The 23615-nt window shown below is 42.4% G+C and overlaps 1 protein-coding gene across 1 annotated transcript in view; it reads right to left on the minus strand.

Annotated features, from left to right (window-relative positions):
* Positions 1-23398, minus strand: part of F13A1 (coagulation factor XIII A chain) — a 96486-nt gene extending 73088 nt beyond the window's left edge. The window contains exons 1-3 of the mRNA XM_032773063.2: positions 23185-23398; positions 22115-22294; positions 9359-9547 (exon numbers count right to left, since the gene is read on the minus strand). Of these exons, the coding sequence (XP_032628954.1) occupies positions 9359-9547; positions 22115-22274 (349 nt within the window). The 5' untranslated portion in view covers positions 22275-22294; positions 23185-23398. The remainder of the gene's footprint in view (positions 1-9358; positions 9548-22114; positions 22295-23184) is intronic.
* Between the last annotated feature and the right edge of the window lie 217 nt (positions 23399-23615).

The following is a 23615-nucleotide window of genomic DNA, read 5'->3' on the forward strand; positions in this document are numbered from 1 at the left end:
AACAGCTACCCACAGTGCACCGCTCCTGAAATCGACGCAAGACGTGGGCCATGGACGCACAAATTCGATTTTAGATTTTAGGTATGGACGCTCTAAATCGATTTTATAAATTCGGTTTTATAAAATCGGTTCAGATAACTTCGATTTACTTCTGTCGTGTAGACAAGGCCAGAGTGATCTTCCTCCAGTTAACAAGCTCTTTAAACAAAACCCTGCCAAATAAATATACCAATGTTGTTATTTTCAGTTTAACAAACATCAGGCCAGTTCTGAGTCAGGGAAAACTCTCATGGGCTTTCCTCCTTCAGCTTAATTGTTCTAATCAAGATTGAAGCTAACATGTCATTTTGGTTTAATACGTTGCATGTGCACCAGTGAGCACATACTGATATCAGTATTGCTCTGCAATTAGGGCATATTCGTTAACTACTGCTACAGGGCCAGCAGAGGGAGTGCAAGATGTTTTTGGATAGGTCCCACAAATCAGTGGCGATACTTTTGTTGGCAGACAGAGTAATAGGATTTTCTTTTAAAGATATATTTAGAATCCAGAGGATATTCCCCCATCCGCTCCAAAGTGCATTAGTTTTAAGATATATATCAAAATGTGGGGACCCCACACTATTTCGCAGTATCCCTTTCAGCCACATTCTCATTAGCAGATATTTAAAAAAAGAGGCCAGAATCTGTCTTCCTTTGGGAGACTTATTATATACACAGTGAGGTTAATATTTTTCTTGTTTGACTCATTCATTTTACCCAGAAAGACCCTTCATACACAGCATAAAGAATCCATTTCCAAGCAGGTCCTGGAAGTATAATAATTGTGACAGGATGATAAATAAGTTGGAGCTGAGAGCCAGAGTATAGTAGCCTTGTAACAGAGGTAAGCCTTATTATAACAAACAGCCTAAGGATGGTAGGTGGGTACTCTGAGACCATGATCAACTAACAGTCATGAATAATTTTTACAAACATGCAGCTGTCAAAAAAGCAACAAACAAAAACAAAAAACCAACCTTCCTGCCTCAAATGATCACAGCCTGTAAGAGGAACAAATCCTTGAAGATATTAGTCTCTCTAAGAGGCTGCCTTGGTATCACATCTGGTTCCCTCCTATCTTCAAACAGCATCGCCTTTAGCAGGGTTGCATGCAGACTTGAAAACATTTAGAAAAAACACACATCAGCACAGCTTTACTCAGATCTGACCACATTCCCTGGGCTAAAACCTGCTAAACACCCGTTGCAGTTACTAACTCTTAGTTATTAAAGGCATTTAAAAAAAAAAAGCTAAGTTTTAAAGTTTCTGTTGCGGCATAGATGCAATTGGGCAACAGAATCTAGGTCTTTTTGCATTAAAAAATCCTGATTTTGTAAAAGGTCTCAGAGAATTCCTTTCCTATGCCTTTCTAGCTGTTGGCAAAGAACGCTAGGGTGAAAAAAATATATCCTCGACATTACCATGCAGAAAACAAACAGATTTATTGTTCTTAGCTAGCAGCTGGCATGCAGTTGTTTTTATGTCCTGGACCAATTTTAGGAAGCGTGTTCTAATGGTCATAAACAATTCTGGCTCCAAAGAATGGGAATTTCTTTAGAAAATGGAAACAATATGGGACATGACACTGACTCTCTGCTCAGCCCATCATGCGTTCCTGTATGTTTATGAGAATCCATTCTTTTTAAAGGGGGAAAATATTTACTTAATTAAACCGTGGTGTTTGATTAAACAGGCAGACAATACGCTTTGCCACAATGTTACAGTGACCGAGGCAGTCCTCTTTTGCATATTGTCATAATGACCAAGACAACGTGCTTTACCAGACATGCTGTCAAGAAAACAGACCATCCCAGGCAATGTTCTGACCATCTCAGGCAATAGTCAGAAATCTTTTCTGAATCCAATGGGCAAAAATGACTTCACTGGCAAAGTTAATCTCACAAAGCACGAGATTTACTGCTTCTGTATTAAATGCCAAAAAAAGCTCTGCTCAATTAAAAGTGACATTTTTTTTCTTTAAAAGTAGACTAAGGACCTGGGCTCTGGAAAGACTCCCATTGACTTCTGAGGGCTTTGGACCAGGCCCCTAAGCCTGTAAGTCTTTTCTCAGGCAAATACTCTCTTGACTTTCCTGGGAGTTTGGCCTGGATAAAGCATAAAGGATCAGGCCTTAGAATACTTTACTCTTGACTGATTTCATATGACTAACAATCCCTCTGAGCATTGCCCTATAAGGCTACAGAAAAGAGAGAAGGAAGTTTCTGCTCTAGTTTCAGAGAAATATTCCATGATTTATAGATGCATGGGAAGTGGGGGTGAGATTAGCTGAGAGGTCTGGGATTTATGACCATTTCTGAAGTGTATTGATAAAGTAGAGGTTTATGATAACATTTATAGATAGACCAATATCTATGGATTTATGAAGCAATTTAAGGAAGGTATGACTAGCCCTAAGATTTACAACCATGCATAGAAATATCTCATTAGAATAAGGATATACCATATAAAGTCATCAACAGTTTTGGTAGTGTACAGGAAACTATTTACTCCTGGGGGAATTCTGTGTCAAAAATTAAAAATTTTGCATCAAAAAATTAAAATTTCTGCAAAATTCTGCATATTTTATTTGTCAAAATAACACAATATAATCGCACCAGTTTCAATTATTTTGGTAATTTATTTCAAAATACTGGTCAGCAAGTATGTCTGTAACACTACAGACAACAACAAAGATTCCTCCAGGAGCAGAGAGGTAAAGAAACCTCTATGACAAACCAGTTCCTGTTTCTCTGTTATGCTTTTCTTGGGAACCTCTGAGTGGGTGTGTCACATGTGCCAGCAGGGCACATCTTGGGGGAAAATCCTTCCCCTCCAGTCTCAGACACTCACTACCCCTTTCTCCCCCCACAACCGAGTCCCTCCATGGGGCACTCCCCACCACCGCCACCCCCTGGCCCACACATCTGTACACCCTATCTCCAAGAGCCCAGCCACAGGACACCCTCAGTCCCTACCCCCAGACAGGAGTGGCACCAGGGTGTTTGGCACCCTAGGCAGGGGCCCTTCCGCGCTCCCGGTCATTGGCGGCAATTCTGCGGTGGGGGGACCTTCCACGCTCCCGGTCTTCGGGGCACTTCGGCGGCGGGTCCCGGAGCAAGTGAAGGACCCGCCGCAGAATTGCTGCCGAAGACCCAGAGTGCAGAAGAACCCCCCGCCGCTGAATTGCCGCCAAGGGCGGCAAAATGTCGCCCTCCCAAATCCTGGTGCCCTAGGTGACCGCCTAGGTCACCTAAATGGAAGCGCCGGCCCTCCCCCCAAAGCCCAGTCACAGTGAGCCCCCCAGCCAAGACACCTTCACCCTGTACACCCCAGAGCCCAGCTGCAGGGTGCTCCAGCCCAGATACCCACACCCCTACCAACGTGCTGCAGAATTCCGCTGGGAATAGAAACTACTATGAAAAGTGAGATTGAAGGCCATATTAGCAGCCCTAATCATACAGTTGTTTTTCAAAGAAATCATGGTTAGAACTACCAATTCTAAATAAGCACACATACTGGAGCTTTCACAGCACTGGTGCCAGCTTGGTTATCTGCAGATGGACAGATTCATGACAAGCTCCCTTCCCGACTGTGAAAAATCAGCTGTGGAGCCTCCAGTGGCACAAAATACCTGCATTTGCCCCTATACCAGGAGGCTGCCAGAAAGCCAACTTGACCAGCAGTGAATAAGACCAGGATGTCTGGTGGATTCCTTGATTCAGTGCATTCATTTTATAGTCTCAGTGAGCAAAGCTGCCATTGAGCTCCTAAAACTAGAAGAACTTAAGTTACTCTTCCCCTGGACAACCTATTCAATGAGGTGTTACATGTAAAACTTAATTAAGACTGTCTAAAATGTTAACATTTACATTACTTCACTACTGATCATCTTAACAGAAACATTCTGCTAAGGTACTGTATTTATTAGATAGCTGTGTGGTACGGTGTTGTGAAATGATGTATTTTTAAATGGAGCTGCATGAACTATTTGTAATGAACAATTATTCAGTTAACTTCACTCTGCTTGGGAGTTGTTGGCAATCAGACTGAGTTTTTCAAATTTGTTATTCATGAAATGTCTCTAGAGAACAAATTTCAGGCTATTGAGGGTAGCAAGGAGAGTTCACCCCATGTGATTCATTACCAACTAAAAGGATTCTGCAATCCAAATTTAGCTTAGTTCATAGTCCTGTTAGGAATGCACAAGTCAGAATGGAATCCAGTTCACTCTCCCATAGCAGCATTAGCTCTGCAACATTAACAGAACTAAAGAGTAGTAAAAATTTATTTGAGACAGGAAAGTAAACAGCGATAACCCAGAATACATGCACGGACCAGGTCACTGGAGCATACAAGTGCCATTATTACTCAGTCATTTCAGTGGTGCTGGAACATTTTTAATAGTGGGATTGCTGAAAGCCAGCCCCCTTATCCCTGTCCACTCCCCACATCCCCTGAGCTGAGGCCAGGAGCAAAGCCTCAAGCATGGGGTGGCCTCAGAGCCCCAGGGTGCACTCAGATCCCCAGGGCCAGCAGCCAGGGCCCTGGGTGCGCGGGGCTGGTGGCAGCTGGTAGCATTCCTACTTCCCATGCCTATAAGTAATTTTTTAGAGCAGAACTGGTCTTTAATCTATTAAATCTCCATGCTGAATTACTGTCAGCAAGAATCATCTTTACTAAACACTAGGGTGACCAGATAATACGTGTGAGAAATTGGGAAGAAAGTGGGGGAGAATAGGCAGTTATATAAGAAAAAGCCTCAAATATCAGGACTGTCCCTATAAAATCAAAACATCTGGTCACCCTACTAAACACATACGTTCTGCGTTGGTATCTACACAGCACTCGCTAAGGGCTTGATCCTGCAAAGAGAACTCCCTGCAAGGTGCTGAGTATCCTCAACCTCCACTGAATTGACTGGGAGCCAAGGGCATTTGCTCCTGCTGAGATACTCAGCACCGCACAGGATTGAGTGTTAAACACCTCAAGCCCCATCCTGGAATGCATTAAATCTGCAGTAAAACTTGGGATGGTTTCTTTTGTGATGGTCTCTTATTTGATTATTTTAATTTACATATTTGTGAATAGAGGAGAGGAGGATCTTTGCACATCATTATAGTCACCTGTAAGGCTGCTTAATATCCATCAGCTTAAAAACTTTCAAATCTACAACATTCCTCTGACTCACTACTTCTTTTCGTGCAATACCTTTTACATTCTTATCTACCAAAGCTCTTGCTTGGGTTGCAATGATTTGCTGCTGCTATCTGCCAAATTCCTTTGCAAGTACTGCTTTCATTTGGTAAGCCAGGCGCCTGCTTCCCAGGAATATGACACTAAATGCAGACAGAGTGAGTTTCCTCATGGGCATGGCAAACAAAATGCAGAATCTTTCAGCAGCCTCTTGTTTGTTCCTAAGTATTTGTAGAGAAACCTCTTCCTCATCCCCTCAAGATCATTAAATATTGAACCTTCCACTAGAAGGAAGTAGCAAGAGGCAAACAGACTGCCAATAAGAAATACCAACTTGGCTCTCCTACATGACTTCCTTCTCCCATGTGTACTGTTCTGTTTTTTTGTTTTTTTTTGTTGCTGCCTACATAACTCCCCCCCACCTCCCGCCCCACGTGGTTATAGAGAAACATGTGTCGGAGTGCAGAGTATTAAGCAGTGCTCTGGATTTCAGTTTGCTTAGTGCTGGCTGTGAGTTCAGTAGGGCTCGAAGCTTATCACAAGATAGAGTACCAGCTCCTTGCTTGCCTTTTGGAAGCTATGTCCTGCACCAGGATCAGAAAATGTGCTGCAGATCTGACTGCTGCTAGGATGACCAGACTGCAAGTGTGAAAAATCAGGACAGGGGTGGGGGGTAATAGGAGCCTATATAAGAAAAAGATCCAAAAATCGGGACTATCCCTATAAAATCAGGACATCTGGTCACCCTAACTGCTGCCCAACGGCATCAAGTATTAAACAATGAACTGCCACCAAGTATTTCACTAATCAAGGGATGCTCACTACCCTAAGTATTGTGAAATTCTGTCATCTCCTCAGGGAAAGACATCCTGACCTGTGGGAAGAATGGTGACTCTGAAAGACTGCACTCTGAATCACTAGGAGTAAAGCAGCTAAGTCTTCCTTCTTGTTCTCCTGCTCACCTACAGCTGAGTGCTTCCTAAGAGGTGGTTGAGTGCTTTCAGTTCCCATTGGAACCTGCGAACATGAGACTGCAAAAAAGAACTACAGATGAGATGCTCGGCAAGAAACAGCAGGATGGCTGAATATGGATTTAGATTTGTGGAAATAATTTGCCACTCATCGATAGGGCCGCACTGAGCTGGTCTGGCTCTGACTGGTAGAAGATTGGGCCATCAGGCAGACCACATACAAAGACTAGCATGTGCTGCTGCCCCTAAGCTAAAGGACTAGATCCATTAGCTCATCCCTCTAAACATCTGAGGTCACTATCATTTCCCATTGGGCTCCTATTTAATGAAAAGATTTGCAGTAGCTATTTGCTGGTGACTTCTCTCTGGCCTGCTCCAGACACAGCACTGGAGGGACTGACTAGGATCAGAATGAGAGAGGCCAATGTCTGGGCTGAGCATTTGGAAGTTGGGAAATGCAATGTTTGTGTCTGAATAACACAGAACACAGACTAGAATTGAGCCCAAGCCCAAACAGATGGATCTGGATTTCAAACACTCCAAAGCTTTAGAAAGAAAAACAAAAGTTTGGCTCTGGGGTTTTGGTTTGGCTCATCATAAAGAAAGGAGTCGACTGCGAAGTTATGATGTCAAACTGGGTTTGTACTGCAAGCTTCTCCACAGTGTTCAGATCCATCTCTAATGTGAACTAGGGGGAAGTCTTTCCACTGACTTCAATGAGCCCTGGATCATAGGTTCTTCTGCAACCACTGAAATACCAGACCGTGCCCCTTGCATACCAGTACACTATGCATCCCCATGAAGTCATGGTGTGAAACTTGGAAGATGTACGTTGGGAAAGAGCCCTGTCAATGCACATGTATACTTTGTTTAATTGCATCATGCTATGTATGAGAAATCAATCTAAAAAGTTTCAGAATTCTTCAATAAAAAATTTAAACAGATATCGCTTTTATAAAGAATTCTGAAATTTGTTTTACACATCACACAATGCAATAGCAAACTTTCCATTTTTCACTTCTTCCAACTATAGTGTTTGTTTTAAAACCTTGAATTTAATTAAATCCCCAAAAGGACTAATAATCTTTGTGCATATTAAGGCACTTACGGATGTTCTAGCCAATCAGCTCATTAGTCTACCACAACATGCATCCTAACCCTAATTGAAATGAAAAGTAACAGAGTGGGGGGGAGGGAGGATGACGGACTTGCAGACTGCAACTTCTTCACCATGTATATGTTTAAAAGATAGAGTATGTCTATCACGAAAAGTTAACAAATCTAATAAGTGGATACACGTTCAGAAAAAAATCAGTAATACAAGTTTCAAAATGCAGTTCTCAGGAAGGTATATTAAATGTCAATTCAAACTAATTTATACATAATCTATAACAGGAAGGAACAGAGACATCTTAAAAAAAATTCAGAGAGAACTCAGGGTGAAATTGTGGACTTTACTAAAAGCCCTCTGAATGAGGCAGCATACAACTACGCTGACCCAGAAGCAGAGTGGGAAGCAGTTTGTGACTCAGACCTTCAGTCTGCTTTCTCGCTTTCCCCCTTCTTTATAAAGCACATATCCTGCAGCCTATCCCTTGTTTACACTGGCTGGTGCATTGGGGGAGGGGGTCATCATTTTCTTTCCCTGTGATGGAAATATCTGGTGAAGGGGTCACCATATGCCTGCTTTTATTCTCCTGAGTAGTCGTGCAGGATGACTCATGATCTGGTCTTTATGATTGCTATACCTTTCTGATTCCAAGGTTGCAATCTTTTTTTCCCCTTGCCTATGAATTTTCCAGTTTAATATATTGAGCAGCAAGTACACATTATAGAAACTCTCACAGTTCTATTGTTCTGTTTTTCCCTTTGTGCATAGAACTATTTTTTATATCAACACACACATTTCTGCCATTTCTCCTAACTACGATCTTTTGCTATTTTCTCTAGATCCTCCGAAATTGCAAGTACAGTAACTCCTCACTTAACGTCCTCCCAGTTAACATTGTGTCGTTGTTACGTTGCTGATCAATTAGGAAACATGCTCGTTTAAAGTTGTGCAATGCTCCCTTATAATGTTGTTTGTCAGCCACCTACTTTGTCCACTGCTTGCAGGAAGAGCAGCTCATTGTAGCTAGCTGGTGGGAGCTTGGAACCAGGGTGGGCCAGCAGCGCCTCTATCAGCTCCCCTAAATTCCCTGTGCAGCAGACGCCCAGCAGGCTATTAATTGCCAGGCAGTTCAGTTGTCCCTCCCCCAGAGACGTGTGCTGCTCCTACCCTCTGCCTTGCAGCTGCTCCCAAGAGCCTCCTGCTTGCTGTGCAGGGGGTGGAGGGGAAAAGGGGTGCTGATGTCAGGGTGTCCCCGTCCTTCTGCTCCTGTACCCCATCTCCACAGAGCAGTGGGGGACATGACAAGGGTCAGGACTGAGGGAACTCCATTCATGTTGCCTTGTAGAGTGTGAGGCTACATTAACAAAAATGTGTTAACCCTTGAGGGCTCAGCTGAGTGCAAGTTCATCTTTTAGCAGCAAGGCTTTCCTGGGAAATATTTCTTCCTCTTCCACTCTCTGACTCCACCACCTCAACCAAGCTTCACAATCATCATTGCTGTATACAGAATTAAATTGTTTAAAACTTATACTGTGTGTGTGCGTATAATGTCTTTTGTTTGGCGAAAAATATTTCACTGGAACCAACCCTCCCCCCATTTACATTAATTCTTATGGGGAAATTGGATTCGCTTAACATCGTTTTGCTTAAAGGAGCATTTTTCAGGAACGTAACTACAACATTAAGCAAGAAGTTACTGTAACAAGTTTTTCTAATCTGCCGTTAAACATAAACCAGTGATAACAATGGCAATCCAATATATAAAAGTACAGCTTCTGAATATACATAGAGGGACAAACCCTGCTCACATTTCTCGTATGAGTAGTTCCATTGACTTAAATGCATGAATAAGACTAGCCAGATTCAGGCCCCGTTTCAGCAACACATTTAATGCATATGCTTAGCTTTAAGCATGTCCTACTGTCTCACTTACTTTAACTGAAGAAACTCAGGCCTTTAGATACTACATTATTTGGGACTGATATAGATATTCTATAAACTTGACTTTGCTAATACTGCATAGCTCTAGTTTGGCACTTACCTATAAGGTATTCCACCCAGAACTGGTCCTTTTCAGGATTGTAAGGCCGGTTGAAGTCAATTTGGATAAGGAAAGGCTGTCCACGGCGTACAATCAACTTAGGGTGGTAGTACTTGTCAGTATGGTGCTCCTGCTTGTTAACATCCTGGTCACCCTTGAACATGTGAACTTCCTTAACTTCCAAAAAATCTATGTAGACACACAAAGGGGGGGGAAAAATCAATTTCTTTGTTTCATACTGATATCATACTACTTCTGGGCTCTGCTCTTGCTCACTCACTCACATTGAGTAGTACTTGGTCATAGCCCCACTGAAGTGGAGAGGAAAATTAATATCTGATTGAGTTTTATACTCATTTGGCACATGTGTAAATGTCTTTGTAGAGTTCAAGAGAGAGGAGAATCAGACCCTTTATGTAAAATGAGTTCTATAATAATCCAGTGCTCTAGGGATGAATCAGGGCTGTGTCACAAGTGAGGCTGTTGACTATATAGGTTCCCTGCCTCATTGGTTGCAGAAGCTTGAAGGTGCATAGTGCAGGAGGCTAGGGATTGGAGGACGAAAAGTAGGGTGTGGCAGGGGCAATGGCCCCTTCCCCTCTGTGGCCCCATCCCTGCTCCTCCTCTTCCCTGAGGCCCCACCCCTACTCAAGCCGGAAGCTGGAGCTGGGTTGGGGAGCCCAGGCTCCTCTACCTGCCCGAAGTGGGGGGCTCCGACAGCTAGCTCCCGGCCTGTGTCCCCACTGCCTATGTCCCCAGTCCAGGGCAGGTGGAAGGTCTACGTCTCCCCACAGCTGCCCATGCAGCTCTTACCCCAACCTGGATCCAGCTTCTGCCCTGGGGGTGGGGCCTCGGGGGCAGAAGAACCACAGCCAGCCCATGTACATACAGATAGTATTTAAGGAGTTGTGTTTCTATGCTGAAAATTGTGTCCTTAAGGTCTTGGAGTTAAGGTAGATCACCAAAAGATGACATGTCTCCGACATCTTCCCTTCAGGCAGGAGGTAATAGACACCTATCTCCCTCTCTGGTTATTTGAGTATTGAATGCCTCACAATGTATGCCTATTGGAGCCTGGGGAGGGGTTAAGGATTATAAAATCTACAAGAGAGAAATAAACAGGCTGTGTGTGTCCTATTTATGAATAAACACAAAGGAACAGTATGGAATATCTTGGGGTGGAAGGAAACACATAGGATCCTTCACGTAAGAGGCAAATTGGCAGTATGCATGTCTAATGAAAGGAAAGTCACAGCCAACCTGGCTATAAAGTGATGTAAGGATTTTGGGTAAGCAATATTCTACAAGACATGAGAGGACCTTGTTAATTAAGTCTAGGCTCTAGAATGTTTGTTGTGATTTTGTGTGTAACCATTTATTTCCAATACTACTTCTTGCTAACACTTGAATCTCTAGGCTTTTTTACATAAACTTACACTTGATTTCACTGTCAACATATCTAAGTGTTGTGAGTTAAACAGAGCGGTGATGTGAGGTGAAACTGGCAGAGCTGGGTGTACTATTTCTGTGGAAGCAGTGAATCTGTGAATACTGTGTGTGTCCAAAGGAACAGGGGCTGGACACTTTAGGGAGACAGAGGGCTGGGAATTTGGGATGTGCCAATTGCTAGTCTGTAGAGTAACAGTAGGGTCTGTGAGGCTTAGAGGGCACTGCTTGTGTTGCCTGGGGCTGGTGGAATTGGGGAGCTCATCCATGGCAGGTACAGAAAAGGCTTCCTCACACTAAGGGCAGGTGGTAGCGAGATGCCTCACACCCCTGGGTATCCCCGGGAACCATCTCAGAAGAGCCATTCTCCAGAACTTGGGTTGAAGGAAAAGGCTGGCTACATAGGGAAATGGACCTCCTCCTCCTGGTGCTCAAGGTATGAGCATCTGGATACTGGGCTCTTCTGAGCAGATGTCACAACACCACAAAGTAAATATCACATCACAACAAAACAAGGTTGCCCAACCTGAGCTTGCTGAAAGTCAAGCTCCTTTTTCAAATTGGAACAGGGATGGTTCAAGTAGATTAGGAATTCAACCTGAGCCCTGCACTACTCATATTTTCTAATGATCAGAGTGTTTGTTCTTGGCACAGAAGAGAGATGGTCTCCTCTGCTTAATTTCCATCCAAGAAGTTTCAAAATTGCCTCTGTTTTGGGTGCCCAACTTGAGACACCTTGGTCCAACTGAAGGCATGGGTGTTGCATGTGGTCAGCACTTCTGAAGGGCAGACCAAAGGTGGACCCTAAATTGGGGATCCAAAAACTGAGGTATCCAGAACCAGAGGCCACATCTGAACATTTTGTCCCTCCTTCTTTTGACCCATTTGCTTTGTTCACGGGGCAAAAATTCACTATAAACAATACTAACTTAATTAAATCTTCTACTCAGGTAATTATATCACACCTATCACTGGGATACCTGAACCCTTGCAGAAAATGTTCATGCTATTATCTCAAATTGGCTCACAGCAGTAGTTTGTTCCTAAAATGAGCCCTGGGCTAGAACAGCTGCAGCACTCACATATACAGATGTATCTATCCTAAAACATTGGTGATCCTGGTAATTATAACAATGCATCTGAATGATGACCCTTTGGGCACAATACATTAGAAATTTTCCCATACCTGGATGAAATCCCAATAGCTGAAGTTAAGAGACTTAAGGTGGTCTCATGAGTGATGCAGATACATAATGCATACTGGAGACAATCCTATTGTCTCTGAATTAAATTTTAATTCAGCAACACAGAGAACTGTGGTTATCCAGTTGCAGGGGACGGAGGGGAAATCTACTGCCTCAGATACTATCCTATTGGCCTATTATGGGAAAACTTTAGTAAGGCATATCTCTGAGTGCACCAGAGTGGAACATACTGGTAGCAGTCAGAGGGTTAATCCTATTGCTATGGTAAAACTATGTAACAAGCTGTTCCCCCATCTTAATTTTCACCATGCTTCACAACACGTATCTCCCACTGAGCACTTCCATTCAGTTATGCTGTGATCTGAACTTGCATCATTCTGTTGCCAGTTGTATGAGTCAACTTTTCAAGAGCTCCTTCAGTTCTATCTAAAGCACCACTGTGAGAGGGAGCTGACTAGGACTTTATGATTTAGGTATCCATATAAATACCTATTTAAGCTCTCATAAAGCTAATATTTTTTCTGTCCCATTTGCCTTCTATGGCTTGCTTGCTTTCAACATTTGCGCTGATAGAATCCTTTGTATTTTCCTTAGAAGGCAGATACCCTAAGTATATTGGCTTGTTATGCACTCAGCATTTTCTTTTTATATGGCTAGTGCCCTGCAACACAGGCGCTGACTCCATGTGGGGAGCTGGCTGCCAGTAGGTACTAAGCACCCATTGAAAAAATTTACTGGGTGCTTAGTACCTACTGGCAGCCAGCTCCCCTTTTCCCCCCCAGTGCCTCCCGTCTGCCAGCGGCCCCGCTGATTAGCGCCTCCCCTTCCTCCCAGCTCCACCTGCCCACTGCGATCAGCCGTTCCATAATGTGCAGGAGTCACTGGGAGGGAGAGGGAGGAGAAGGGATGGTGCGCGCTCGGGGGAGGGGTCAGAACTGGGCAGGAAAAGGCAAGGTAGAAATAGAGGGGGTGAGAAGAGGCAGGGCACCAGGGCATGGAAGAAGATGGTGCCTGTGCCCTGCAAGATCTTTGCAAAAACGTGGGCAGGTTCATTCCTGTGTCTATACTGCAGGCATAGGCCTTGGCACAGAGCCCCAGCAGCAGAAAGTCTGACAGGAAGGGCAATTTCAGCTGCGGAGAATGGTAGCAGCCTAGAGGCGAAGATGAGGGGGACCAGCTCAGCTCAACAAGTGGACAGTGCTAGTCAGGAAGGGTATGTAACTGGGGCAGCTGGAGGATATGCTGATAAGATTATCCCTGCTGTAGCTTCCTCTGGTTCTGGAGCCTCTGGTGAAATTTAAAGCTGCTCCCCCACCTCCTTCTGAAACCCCTTTGGGTCCCCCCTCTCCTGCCCTATCCTCCCTCAGGGATATCTCCCAGGCAGGGATGAAGCATTTTTGTAAACATACAACTTTAAATTAAGCTAGTGAATGGCCCGTGTAGCCATTTATTGCTAGAGCAGAGTGAAATTTTGATTTCCTATATAGATGAAAATGGATTAACTGTCATTGTTAGACTGTCTGATGACAAGACAGAAAATTGGGGGGTTATCTGGGGTTATTTTGTGACTTGTGATAAACGGCTAATAATTAAAGTGGTTCCTTCCAGTAAAAACTGATTTTTGCCAAGCTAGTCTGAAAGCTGTATGTATTGTAACTTGACAGAGCTGAATGTCAAAGTTCAAGTTCAGCTTGCAGCCATGTCTGTTCCCAAATCCTGCCGCCAAGTTGAAAGTAGAGCAGCATCAGTGCCTACTCACTAGAGTACCGGGCTAGGGGTCTGAAGATCAGAATTCTATTTCTGAGTGCCACTAATTCCCTGTCTCACTCCTGTGTGTCAGTTTCTTCTTCTGAGAAATACGGTTAATACCACCCACCTTGGTAGAGTGGTTTGAGATGTTTGGGTATAGGCACTATATAAAAAATGTGATTTTTGTTAAAAAAAATCAAGCTCACCCAACCCCTTAAAGTCCATTTGGTGGTTGTTCTAAAGCAGACACCCCATAGCACAGAACATTAGCAGTAAATGGTTCCAGTTACTACAACTCAACTTAAAAATGTTTGACATAAGGAGCAGGGCTTTACCTCATCACCACCCCGTATAAGGAAGTTTTGTCTTCCTTCTTTCCACCCTGGATGTGCCTGCCCTTGCAAAAAGATTGTGGACCAGATCCTCAGTTGGCATAAACTGATGTAGTTGGAATGTGGTTGCAGCTACGCCAGTTTACACCAGCTTCAACAGCGCTATGCCAGTTCATACCAGCTGAGGATCTGGCCCTCTTTTTTGTAGACCTTTAACAAAGGTGGCTTTGGGGAAGTTGAGGCCCAGAGACATGTAAGTGGCTCTCACAAGGTCACCCAGCAAGTAAGTGACAGAGTCAGGAATTAGGCTTCAATGGAACTATGCACATTTGCACCATCTGGGTGTCTGACCCAGAATTTTCTTAAGCTTTCTGTGGGTGCTTTTGAATATGGAGTACCAGAACTGAACCTTAGACAGAAAATAGGTCCATTTCATCCATTGATGTTAATGGAGTAACACACAGGATATATTTGGACTAATGTTTCATTGTCATTTCATGAAATAACTGGCAAGATGAATACCCTTCCTTGAATAGTCTATTTTAAACTACAGAAACAAAGTTCTGAGAATTATAATTAAAGAAATATTCTCCAGTTGACATTTCCTGCTGAGATCAGGGTCATATAGACCTAGCCTGTTTGAAAAATACCAGAGACACTTGTGGTTACAGTTAGATAAATGACTATGCAAAAATGGCATCTTCTCATGCCACTATATACACAGGGAACAGACTTAAGTTATGTTAGCTAACTTCATAACAAAACCATCCCCCGCCTCCCCTCACCACTCCTGCTAGCATCAATGTAGCTATGAAAGAACGGGCTGGATTCGATTCCTCAGTCAAAAGGTCAACAGGATCTACCTGGAGGATCTTTATAACTGGTCAATATCAGACCCCTTGATGATCAGCTGTCAGCATGAGTTTCCAATGCTGAACTAGGAGAAAAAAAACACACCCATCTTTCATTTTAGGAATTTGTAAGCTAATGTTTGCACTTTCCGTTGAAGACTACAGCTGGGTAAGCAGGTGTAGCTCTGTTCTAAACTGACTTGTGCTCCCTTACAATCATGTTGCATTGGCTTGGAATGCATTATATAAACTGCCACTATTATAATTTGATGAACAAATGAGATATGTAAGTAATTAGGGGCTAAAACAGACCACTATACAGTGCTCAAGTAAATCAGCTTTGCAGAGAGGTTCTTCTTGGAAGCAGGGAGGCACAGATAGGGTGACCAGACAGCAAATGTGAAAAATCAGGACGGGGGGGAGGGGTAATAGGAGCCTATATAAGAAAAAGACCCCATAATCGGGACTGTCCCTATAAAATCGGGACATATGGTCACCCTAGGCACAGAATCCAGCCTGCCCTCACTGTGGGTGAAGAACTTGTGGTCAGAGGATCTGTGGAGAAGCAGATTCAGAATTCACGCACTCATCCTTCCCCCATTTTGCCCCAAGTCTCCCTTTCCTATCCTGGCACAAAAGTGGGAAAATGGGCAATGCTCTGACGGGGAAGTGCAGTCCACATTCATGACCTTCCTGCACCTGACAGCCCTACCATGAGCTACTTCCTATGTCACTGATCCCCTCTCCATCCCTCATTGCTCAGGCCACTGAATAAAAATAAGTGTAGGCCCTCACAGTTGCATTAATGAAAGCCATGCACCTGATTCATTCCTTTTATAAGATTGTTATTTATCAGGTACTGATTGATGAAGCTGTTTAAGTGTAGTTAAGGATGCACAAGTAAATCATAAAGATACCGGGGTGAAAGGGGTCTCAAGCACTCATCTAGTCCAGCCCCTGCACGGAGGCAGGACCAAGTATTCCTGAAGACCATCCCCGACAGGTAATTGTCCAACCCATTCTTAAAAACCTCCAATGATGGGGATTCCACAGCCTCCATCTGAAGCCTGTTTCAGAGCTTAACTAGCCTTACAGTTAGGAAGTTTTTTCTAACATCTAAACTAAATCTCCCTGGTGCAGATTAAGCCAACTACCACTTGTCCTACCTTCAGTAGTTATTGAGAACAAATTGATCACTGTTTTCTTTATAACAGCCCCTAACATAATTGAAGACTCCTCAAGGCCCGCTCAGTCTACTTTTCTCAGAGGTAAATATGCCCAGTTTTCTTAACTTTTCCCCATAGATCAGGTTTTCTAAACTTTTTATCATATTTGTTGATCTCCTCTGGACTCTCTCCAATATGTGCACATCTTCCTTAAAGTGTGGTGCCCAGAGCTGGACACAGTACTCCAGCTGAGGCTTAACCAGTGCCAAGAAGAGTGAGACAATTGCCTCCCTTGTCTTACATATGACATTCCTGTTAATATACAACAAGGATTAACTTGTCTTATTTATTTATTTTTGCCACTGCATCATATTGTTGACTCATATTCAATTTGAGGTCCATTATAACTCCCAGCTCCTGTTCAGTAGTACTAATATCTAACCAGCAATTTCCCATTTTGCAGTTGTGACTTTCATTTTTATAGTGTAGTACTTTATACTTGTCTTGATTGAATTTCATTTTGTTAATTTCAGACCAATTCTCCAATTTGTCAAGGCCATTTTCAATTCTAATCCTGTCTACCAAAATATTTGCGACCTCTCCCAATTTGGTGTCATCCACAAATTTCATATTTTCCACTCTATTATCATTAATGGAAATATTGACTAGTACCAGACACACTGATCCCCATGATGATACACCTTCCTAGTTTGACAGAGAACCATTGATAGCTATTTTTTTAGTATGATCTTCCAAGCAGTTATGCACCTACCTTACAGTAATTTCATCTAGACCATATTTCCCTTTTTTGTTTATAAGATTGTCATAGGGGACTGAGTCAACAGCCTTACTAAAGATCTGGATAAATCACATCTGCAGTTTCCCCCCATCCACTGGGCAAGTAATTGTGTCAAAGAAGTAAAATAGGTTGGTTTGACATGATTTGTTCTTGATAAATCCATGCTGGCTATTCCTTATAACTTTATTATCCTCCAAGTGCTTACATATTGTTTAACGATTTGTCCAGTATCTTTCCAAATATCAAAGTTAGGCTGACTGGTCTATAATTCCCAAGGTCTTCTTTGTGGCACTTTTTAAAAGAGAAGCACTATGTTTGCCCAGTCCTCTGGGACCTCACTAGCCCTCCAGGAATTCTCAAAGATAATGGTTCCAAGTTCCTTAAGCACCCTAGGTTGAATTTCCTCAGGCCCTACTGACCTGAATACATCTAACCCACGTAAGTATTTTTTAAACCTCTTCTTTCCCTATTTTGCTGTGCTTTCCTTCCCTCTTGTTATTAATATTAATTGTGTTATGTATCTGGTCTCAAGTAACCTTTTTGGTGAAGAATGAAGCAAAAATAGGTGTTAAACACCTCAGCCTTCTTGGTGTTGTCTGTTATTAGCTCTTGTTCCCCCACTAAATAGAAGGGCTATACTTTACTTTGTCTTTCTCTTACTCCTAATGTATTTATAGAACCCTCTTCTTATTGTAATGTATTTCCCTTGCTAGATGTAATTCATTTTGTGCCTTAGCCTTTCTGATTTTGCTACTACATACTTGTGCTATTCTTTTATACTCATATGAATAAGGGTTGCAGAAGTATGTCCTTGTCTTTTCTCATCATCAGCTGTATGCTGCGTTGTGGGAACCTGATCTAGAACAAACCAGAAAGGGAAATGTCTGTTTGATGTAAAAATGCTTAACATATTTCTTACTACAGCCCTTATGGAAAAGTCCAGTGGAATTTAAAAGGGATGAAACTTTCGTAGCAGTTACTCAAGAAGCCTATAGAATTAAACAAAGAACAGAAACCTTGTTCTAGAGTTTTTAAACCTGCTGATTGATCTAATAGGGAATTGTGTCCAGTCTGTGGACAGACTTATGAAAAATGTTGGGGTTTAAAATTGTATTAAAAAAAGTTTATCATAACCCCATCCACAGAGAGGATACATGATAAATATTCTCTGTATAGAATTTTAAACCCCACCCATAAAAAGGATACAATTCCTGATTAGAATGATCAGAAGGTTTAAAAACTCTACAGCAAGGTTAGTATTCTCTATTTAATTCTATGTAACTTTTCCATTGGGGAATCCTGAGTTCCTCATTTCCCACTCTAGTTTGCTCTCGATCATTTTCTTATAGACAGAGGCATACAGCCAATGGTGAACTAATAGAGCCGTGGTGGGGGAGGACAATATTTTGTCAGAGCCAAAGCATATTTTTTTCCTCGTGCCTGGAACATCTGCTCACCTCACTCCCTTGATTTACCGACACTCCATTTATAACAAGGCTAACAAGATTATCATTAAGTTATGTGAGGAAATCTCATGAGTTTCCAGTGGAATGATGTTATGCAAAGCTGCTATCTCATGGTATCTCCTCAATTCCCTCCCAATGCAGGAACACTCCACATAAAAGTTGCAGTGCCCCTATTGACAGAAATTACATGTGGGACTTCTGTGGAGTTGGAGGAAGAGTGGAATGTGATGTATCTTTGTCTCAGCACTCTGATTCCTCTGATAAAATTTGGGACCATTCAGTGGGGAGTTTACTTCTATTTTCACTCTGCTTTCAGAAATAAGAGGCCAGGTCACTCCTTCTGTTATTTTCAGACCAGCACCTTCAAGAAACTAAAAAGGAAATTCATCCTATAGCTCCAGTATCTGTTTGCTTCATCTGAAGTCTTTATGAAGCTTGTGTCAAAGTGCAGCGATCTATGCCTGCAGAATTCCCCCCACACACACTTTCAACATCAAAAGTGTTTAAAATTAACAACTGTACATTGACCGTATGCAGCTGACCTGTGCCTTTACAACAAAAGTTGTTGTGTTAGTTGCAATGGTCAAAATATCTGCAAGGCTCCTGGTAGTTGTATGCTTTAGACATTAGCATTAATAGAAAATAAAACTAGGTTAAGGGATACAATAAAAAGCACAGGGATGCTTAGAGCTTTCTACAGACCCCTTTGAACAGCTGAACCTCTTTGTTCAAAACGGAGAGCAAGCGGCGGAGGGACAGCCTTGAAGCAAAATCCTCTTGATTGGCAGACATCAGTGTTGGACCAGATGTTCAGGGCAAGCTCATTTCATGTGCAAGAAGAAGCAATTTGATGACTTAAAACATGGCAACACATTAGCACAAGTTAAGGTGCTTTGTCAATAAAAAGAATAGCCTTCAAACTTCATGACTTCCTAAAGAACAAGACAGAAATGGCTCCAAACTAGAAGAATTGTCGGGACTTTATTGATTTGAATCTCAGGTAGTTCCAGTCACAAAGGCACGGATCATTGGTAAGTCTTTGGATGGTGCAAAGGAGGGTGCGCTGGGTGTTTCCTGTCCAGTGCTAGTAAGAGTGGACACAAGTAAGGATAAGTATTGAACATATCTTCCACAACTGAGCACCAGGAAATTTCAAGCCCCCCCAGACATGTTTCTGCTGAACTCACCTGGGTAAAAAAGGGGCATGACATGGATGAAGAACGAGTGTGTCTGGGGAGATATGGATGTCAATCTCTAATTCTTAGCTGGTTAATAAAGCACTCAGCTATTAGCCCACCATAAAGCATTATTCCTCCCACTAAGTAGGAGTAACTTGGCAAGCAGAGCAAAGGAAGGATGGTCCTGTGGACAGGGTGCTGACCTGAGAGCTACAAGTTCAATCCCTTCCTCTACCACAAACTTCGTGTATGATCTTGTATAAGTCACTTAGTCCCCCATTTGTAAAATGGGAATAATAGTACTTCCTATGTCACAGAGGTGCTGTGAATATAAAATCCTTTGGTTACTGTGAGGTGCTCAGATATTCTGGTAGCATAGGTATGGAAGCAGCTTAGGCAGAACGCACGCTCATTGACGCAGGCCTCAGCTCCCCGGTATGTCCTGTCCTGCTGGCAAATTCTTACCTTGTGCTTGTCTGCACAACACTGTACCTGCTCTGTGCAGCAAGCACCAACCCCAAAATGCAATACTCAGTCAGAGTTGTGTGTAAGACAAGCTGGTCTAGAAAAATAAGAGGCCAGGTAATTCCTTCTGTTATTTCTGAAAATAGGGTGAAAACAGCAGCAATTCCTCCCTCCCCCCAAGTCACCATCACACACCCTGCAGATCCTTTTCAAAGTGTATTTTCCTGGCTACGCTGACTGCATTTTCCTCAGTTCTGCTGGAATAACATTGCTAAGGGATAATGTGGGGCAAATGAGTCCCCTCAGAAGCCGTGAATCTTTCCAGGCAGATTCTCCCCTTCAGCACATTATGGTACAAAAGAACCTCCACACTTATCTATTTAAAGGAAGAGTTCTAGGCCATCAACTTCCTTGCCTTGTACATTAATAATCTCTCAGCCTGCCAGCGAGGCAGGAGGTGGACATTTCAGACTTCTCAACACCTTTTACTTGCCCTTGCCAGTCCTTACAAAGGATTCAAAGGCATCATCCAAAATTTATGTGATCAAAACAGTAAGTGAATCCATAATATTTACCGCTAGGGAGGAATCTTCTATTCAATCCTTTCCTCTACCACAAACTTCGTGTATGACCTTGTATAAGTCACTTAGTCCCCCATTTGTAAAATGGGAATAATAGCACTTCCTATGTCACAGAGGTGCTGTGAATATAAAATCCTTTGGTGACTGTGAGGTGCTCAGATAATTTTAATTTTGTTGGTGGAAAACCCCCATAAAAATCTACCCCAACTCTACCTTTATACATGGGTTCTGATCCAAAGCTCCTCAAAAGTCAGTGTCAGTCTTTCCATTGACTTCAATGGGCTTTGGTTCGGACCCACAACACAACATCTCCAATCTTCCTCTCAGGCTTCTAAAGACCTTAGGCTTCCCTGATTTTAATAATGTTTCTCCTTTGAGATCCTATGTATCCACGGTAGTCTGAGCTAGACCTTTCTATGTTATGTTGCACTGTGCTACGTTATATCAAAACACAAACCAACACACAACAGCAAGGATGTTTGAAAACCATAGCCCTTGGTTCCACTCTTAACACGGCAGTTGCTTGCCTGTTTTTAAAAGTGATGTTTATTAAAGAAACATTTATGTATTAGGATGGGAAGGGTGGGTGAATTTGTGGTTAAGGGGTGGGATTAGGATGAAGGAAATCAAGGCTACACAGTCTTCAAGTGCAACTAAAGCTCTCCATTCCTCAGTTTCTTCATCTGTAAAATGGGGATACTACTACTTACCCACTTTTGTTATGTGCTTTGAGACCCTTGGCTGAAAATTGTTGTAGGAGTTTCATGTATTATTATATCATACTGTCCTCATTGCTCTGTAGAACTAACTCATCTATTAATTTCTAATAATGTTTGTTATAAATTTAGCCTCTTAGGCTAGTGAATCATTCAAGCGTCAATCCTGATTTCTTTAAATGTATGTTATTTATAAGTATTATTTTCATATTATTTTCAGCTGGCATGTGAACTTGTTTGTTCCAAAGACTTAGAATTGTTACTCAATGTTGTTTGACATTCAAGTCACATGATATCAGTTCTGATCCCTGATTGTAAGCTTTGTTACCAGGAGCATAACAAGCAATTTCTGGTGATTTTAAAGACTAATTCAAGATTTGCAAACATTTTCAGAAATAACCCGCAATCATCTGAATGCTTTTGAACAACAAATAATATGATCCCCACAAGTCACAATGAATTGAACTCAGTGTTATAGTTGTCAAAATATTCCTGAATCTGCCTCCTCCATCTACTATTTGACTTGTCAACCTGGGGTAGTCCACTTAATTTCTCTGTGCATCAGCTTCTCTGCCTGCAAGACAGAGAACTTCCTTTCCTCTTTCTGACAGGGATGGTCAATGGTTAAACCCTATAAAGGCCTTTGAGATCCTCAAATGAAAGGAGCCACAGAAGTACAACAAATTATCATTACCTACCTTTGTTATTACAAGTGTTTTTGTTTTACTTCATAGACATAAACAGAAGTAGGTACTGGAAATATAGAAAGGGTTTGACACTTAAAATGTACAGTACACTGTACCTTTCAGGTTAACTCCCCTAGGTACCAAAGCAGTCATCTCCATGGCAGGGACCTCATCTTCTTCAGCATTGGAGATGTTTGGGGGGAGGGCTCTTCGGCCACTCAGGCTAGAGGGAATTGTTTTTTTCTTCTCTTTGTCAGCATGCGTTGGTTCAGACATTGTAACAGTGTTGTAATCCCCTAAAAGGAAAAAGGAAAGCAAGAGAAAAGAAAAGCAAGTAAGAGCCCCACATCTAAGAGGGAGAAACAAATAACTGTGTGCAGTGCCAATGAGCTACACATTGTTAGTCTCACATATATAAAACAAAGGCAGAAAGCATCAGTCTAATGATGGATTACAATCCCCTGAGGCTTGGAAGGTATTTTGTGATTGTCAAAACATATGAAAAAGAGAAGAAAGAATAAACCCAAACACAAAAGGGTTTGTCTGGGAACAGCAAGACTTTGAAACATTTGGGAGATTCCATGAGTTAGGATTAAATACACACACAACCCTCCAAAAAGGCATCACTGCGGATTAAGTGGTGAATTAATATCCCTGATGAGTGAATCTCACAAATTCTCTACCCTGATTTAATACACACACACAAAGTATACTGCATCATGAGTCTGAAACGCTACAAAGTGTTTGAAATGAATGCTATCATATTTTGTATAGGGCTTCTACATCTTTTACACACACAAAATAACTGAAGATTTTCCTACGGACACACAGACAATAAAATCACCTCTCAAACCCTGCAGGTTGCAAGAAAAAGGGAAGAAAAACTTTCCCTCCACTTACTTCTCTAGAGTAAATCAATTAAAGGGAAATTGCAGATATTGGATGATAAGAGATTTCTCTTTGAGGTAGCATAAAGCTGATTTCACATCTATTTTGTGTGTGTGTGTGTGTGTACACACACATGCATGCATGTGGCAATGACAAAGACACTGCAGCCTGCTCAGAAAAAATACTCAATGCTGAGAACTCAGCTTCTTCCAAATACCCATTCAGGCAGCATTTCAAAACATGGCAATTATTTAATAGTATTAATCTTTTAAAGAAAGTGTTTAGCTAGCCAGGGTACCTTCTTTTCAGATGTTCTCTTTCCTGTTCCTGGTAGACTTCCTCAAGTGCAATGAAATCTGGAAATAGTTGGGGGATCTTAAGTAACTGCATATATCCCCTTTCCTTCCCCGCCCCCCACCCTCTGCGGGGCTGGGAGACTTCCCTTCTTGGCAAACCCTCCCCACACCACCTCCAGGCAGCAGCAACAGCTGCTGGAGCCTTGGGTGCCACTCGCTCTTCTGCCCCACCCCCACACATATACATCAGGAGGATTTCAATATACAATTTTCAGTGTATATGGTAAAAGAAGTTTTGCCAAAGCAGAACTCAGCAGCACCTCAAAGGGGGTGGGCGGGGAGGGGCAAAAGTAGCTAATCCTGGAACCTCTCATTGCTGCTCAAAGTTCTGCCAGGTGCACAGCCCCCAAGGGGATATTATTCCATCTGGGGA

This window comes from Chelonoidis abingdonii, chromosome 2 (genome assembly GCF_003597395.2).
Source record: "Chelonoidis abingdonii isolate Lonesome George chromosome 2, CheloAbing_2.0, whole genome shotgun sequence".
Taxonomy (NCBI): Eukaryota; Metazoa; Chordata; order Testudines; family Testudinidae; genus Chelonoidis; species Chelonoidis abingdonii.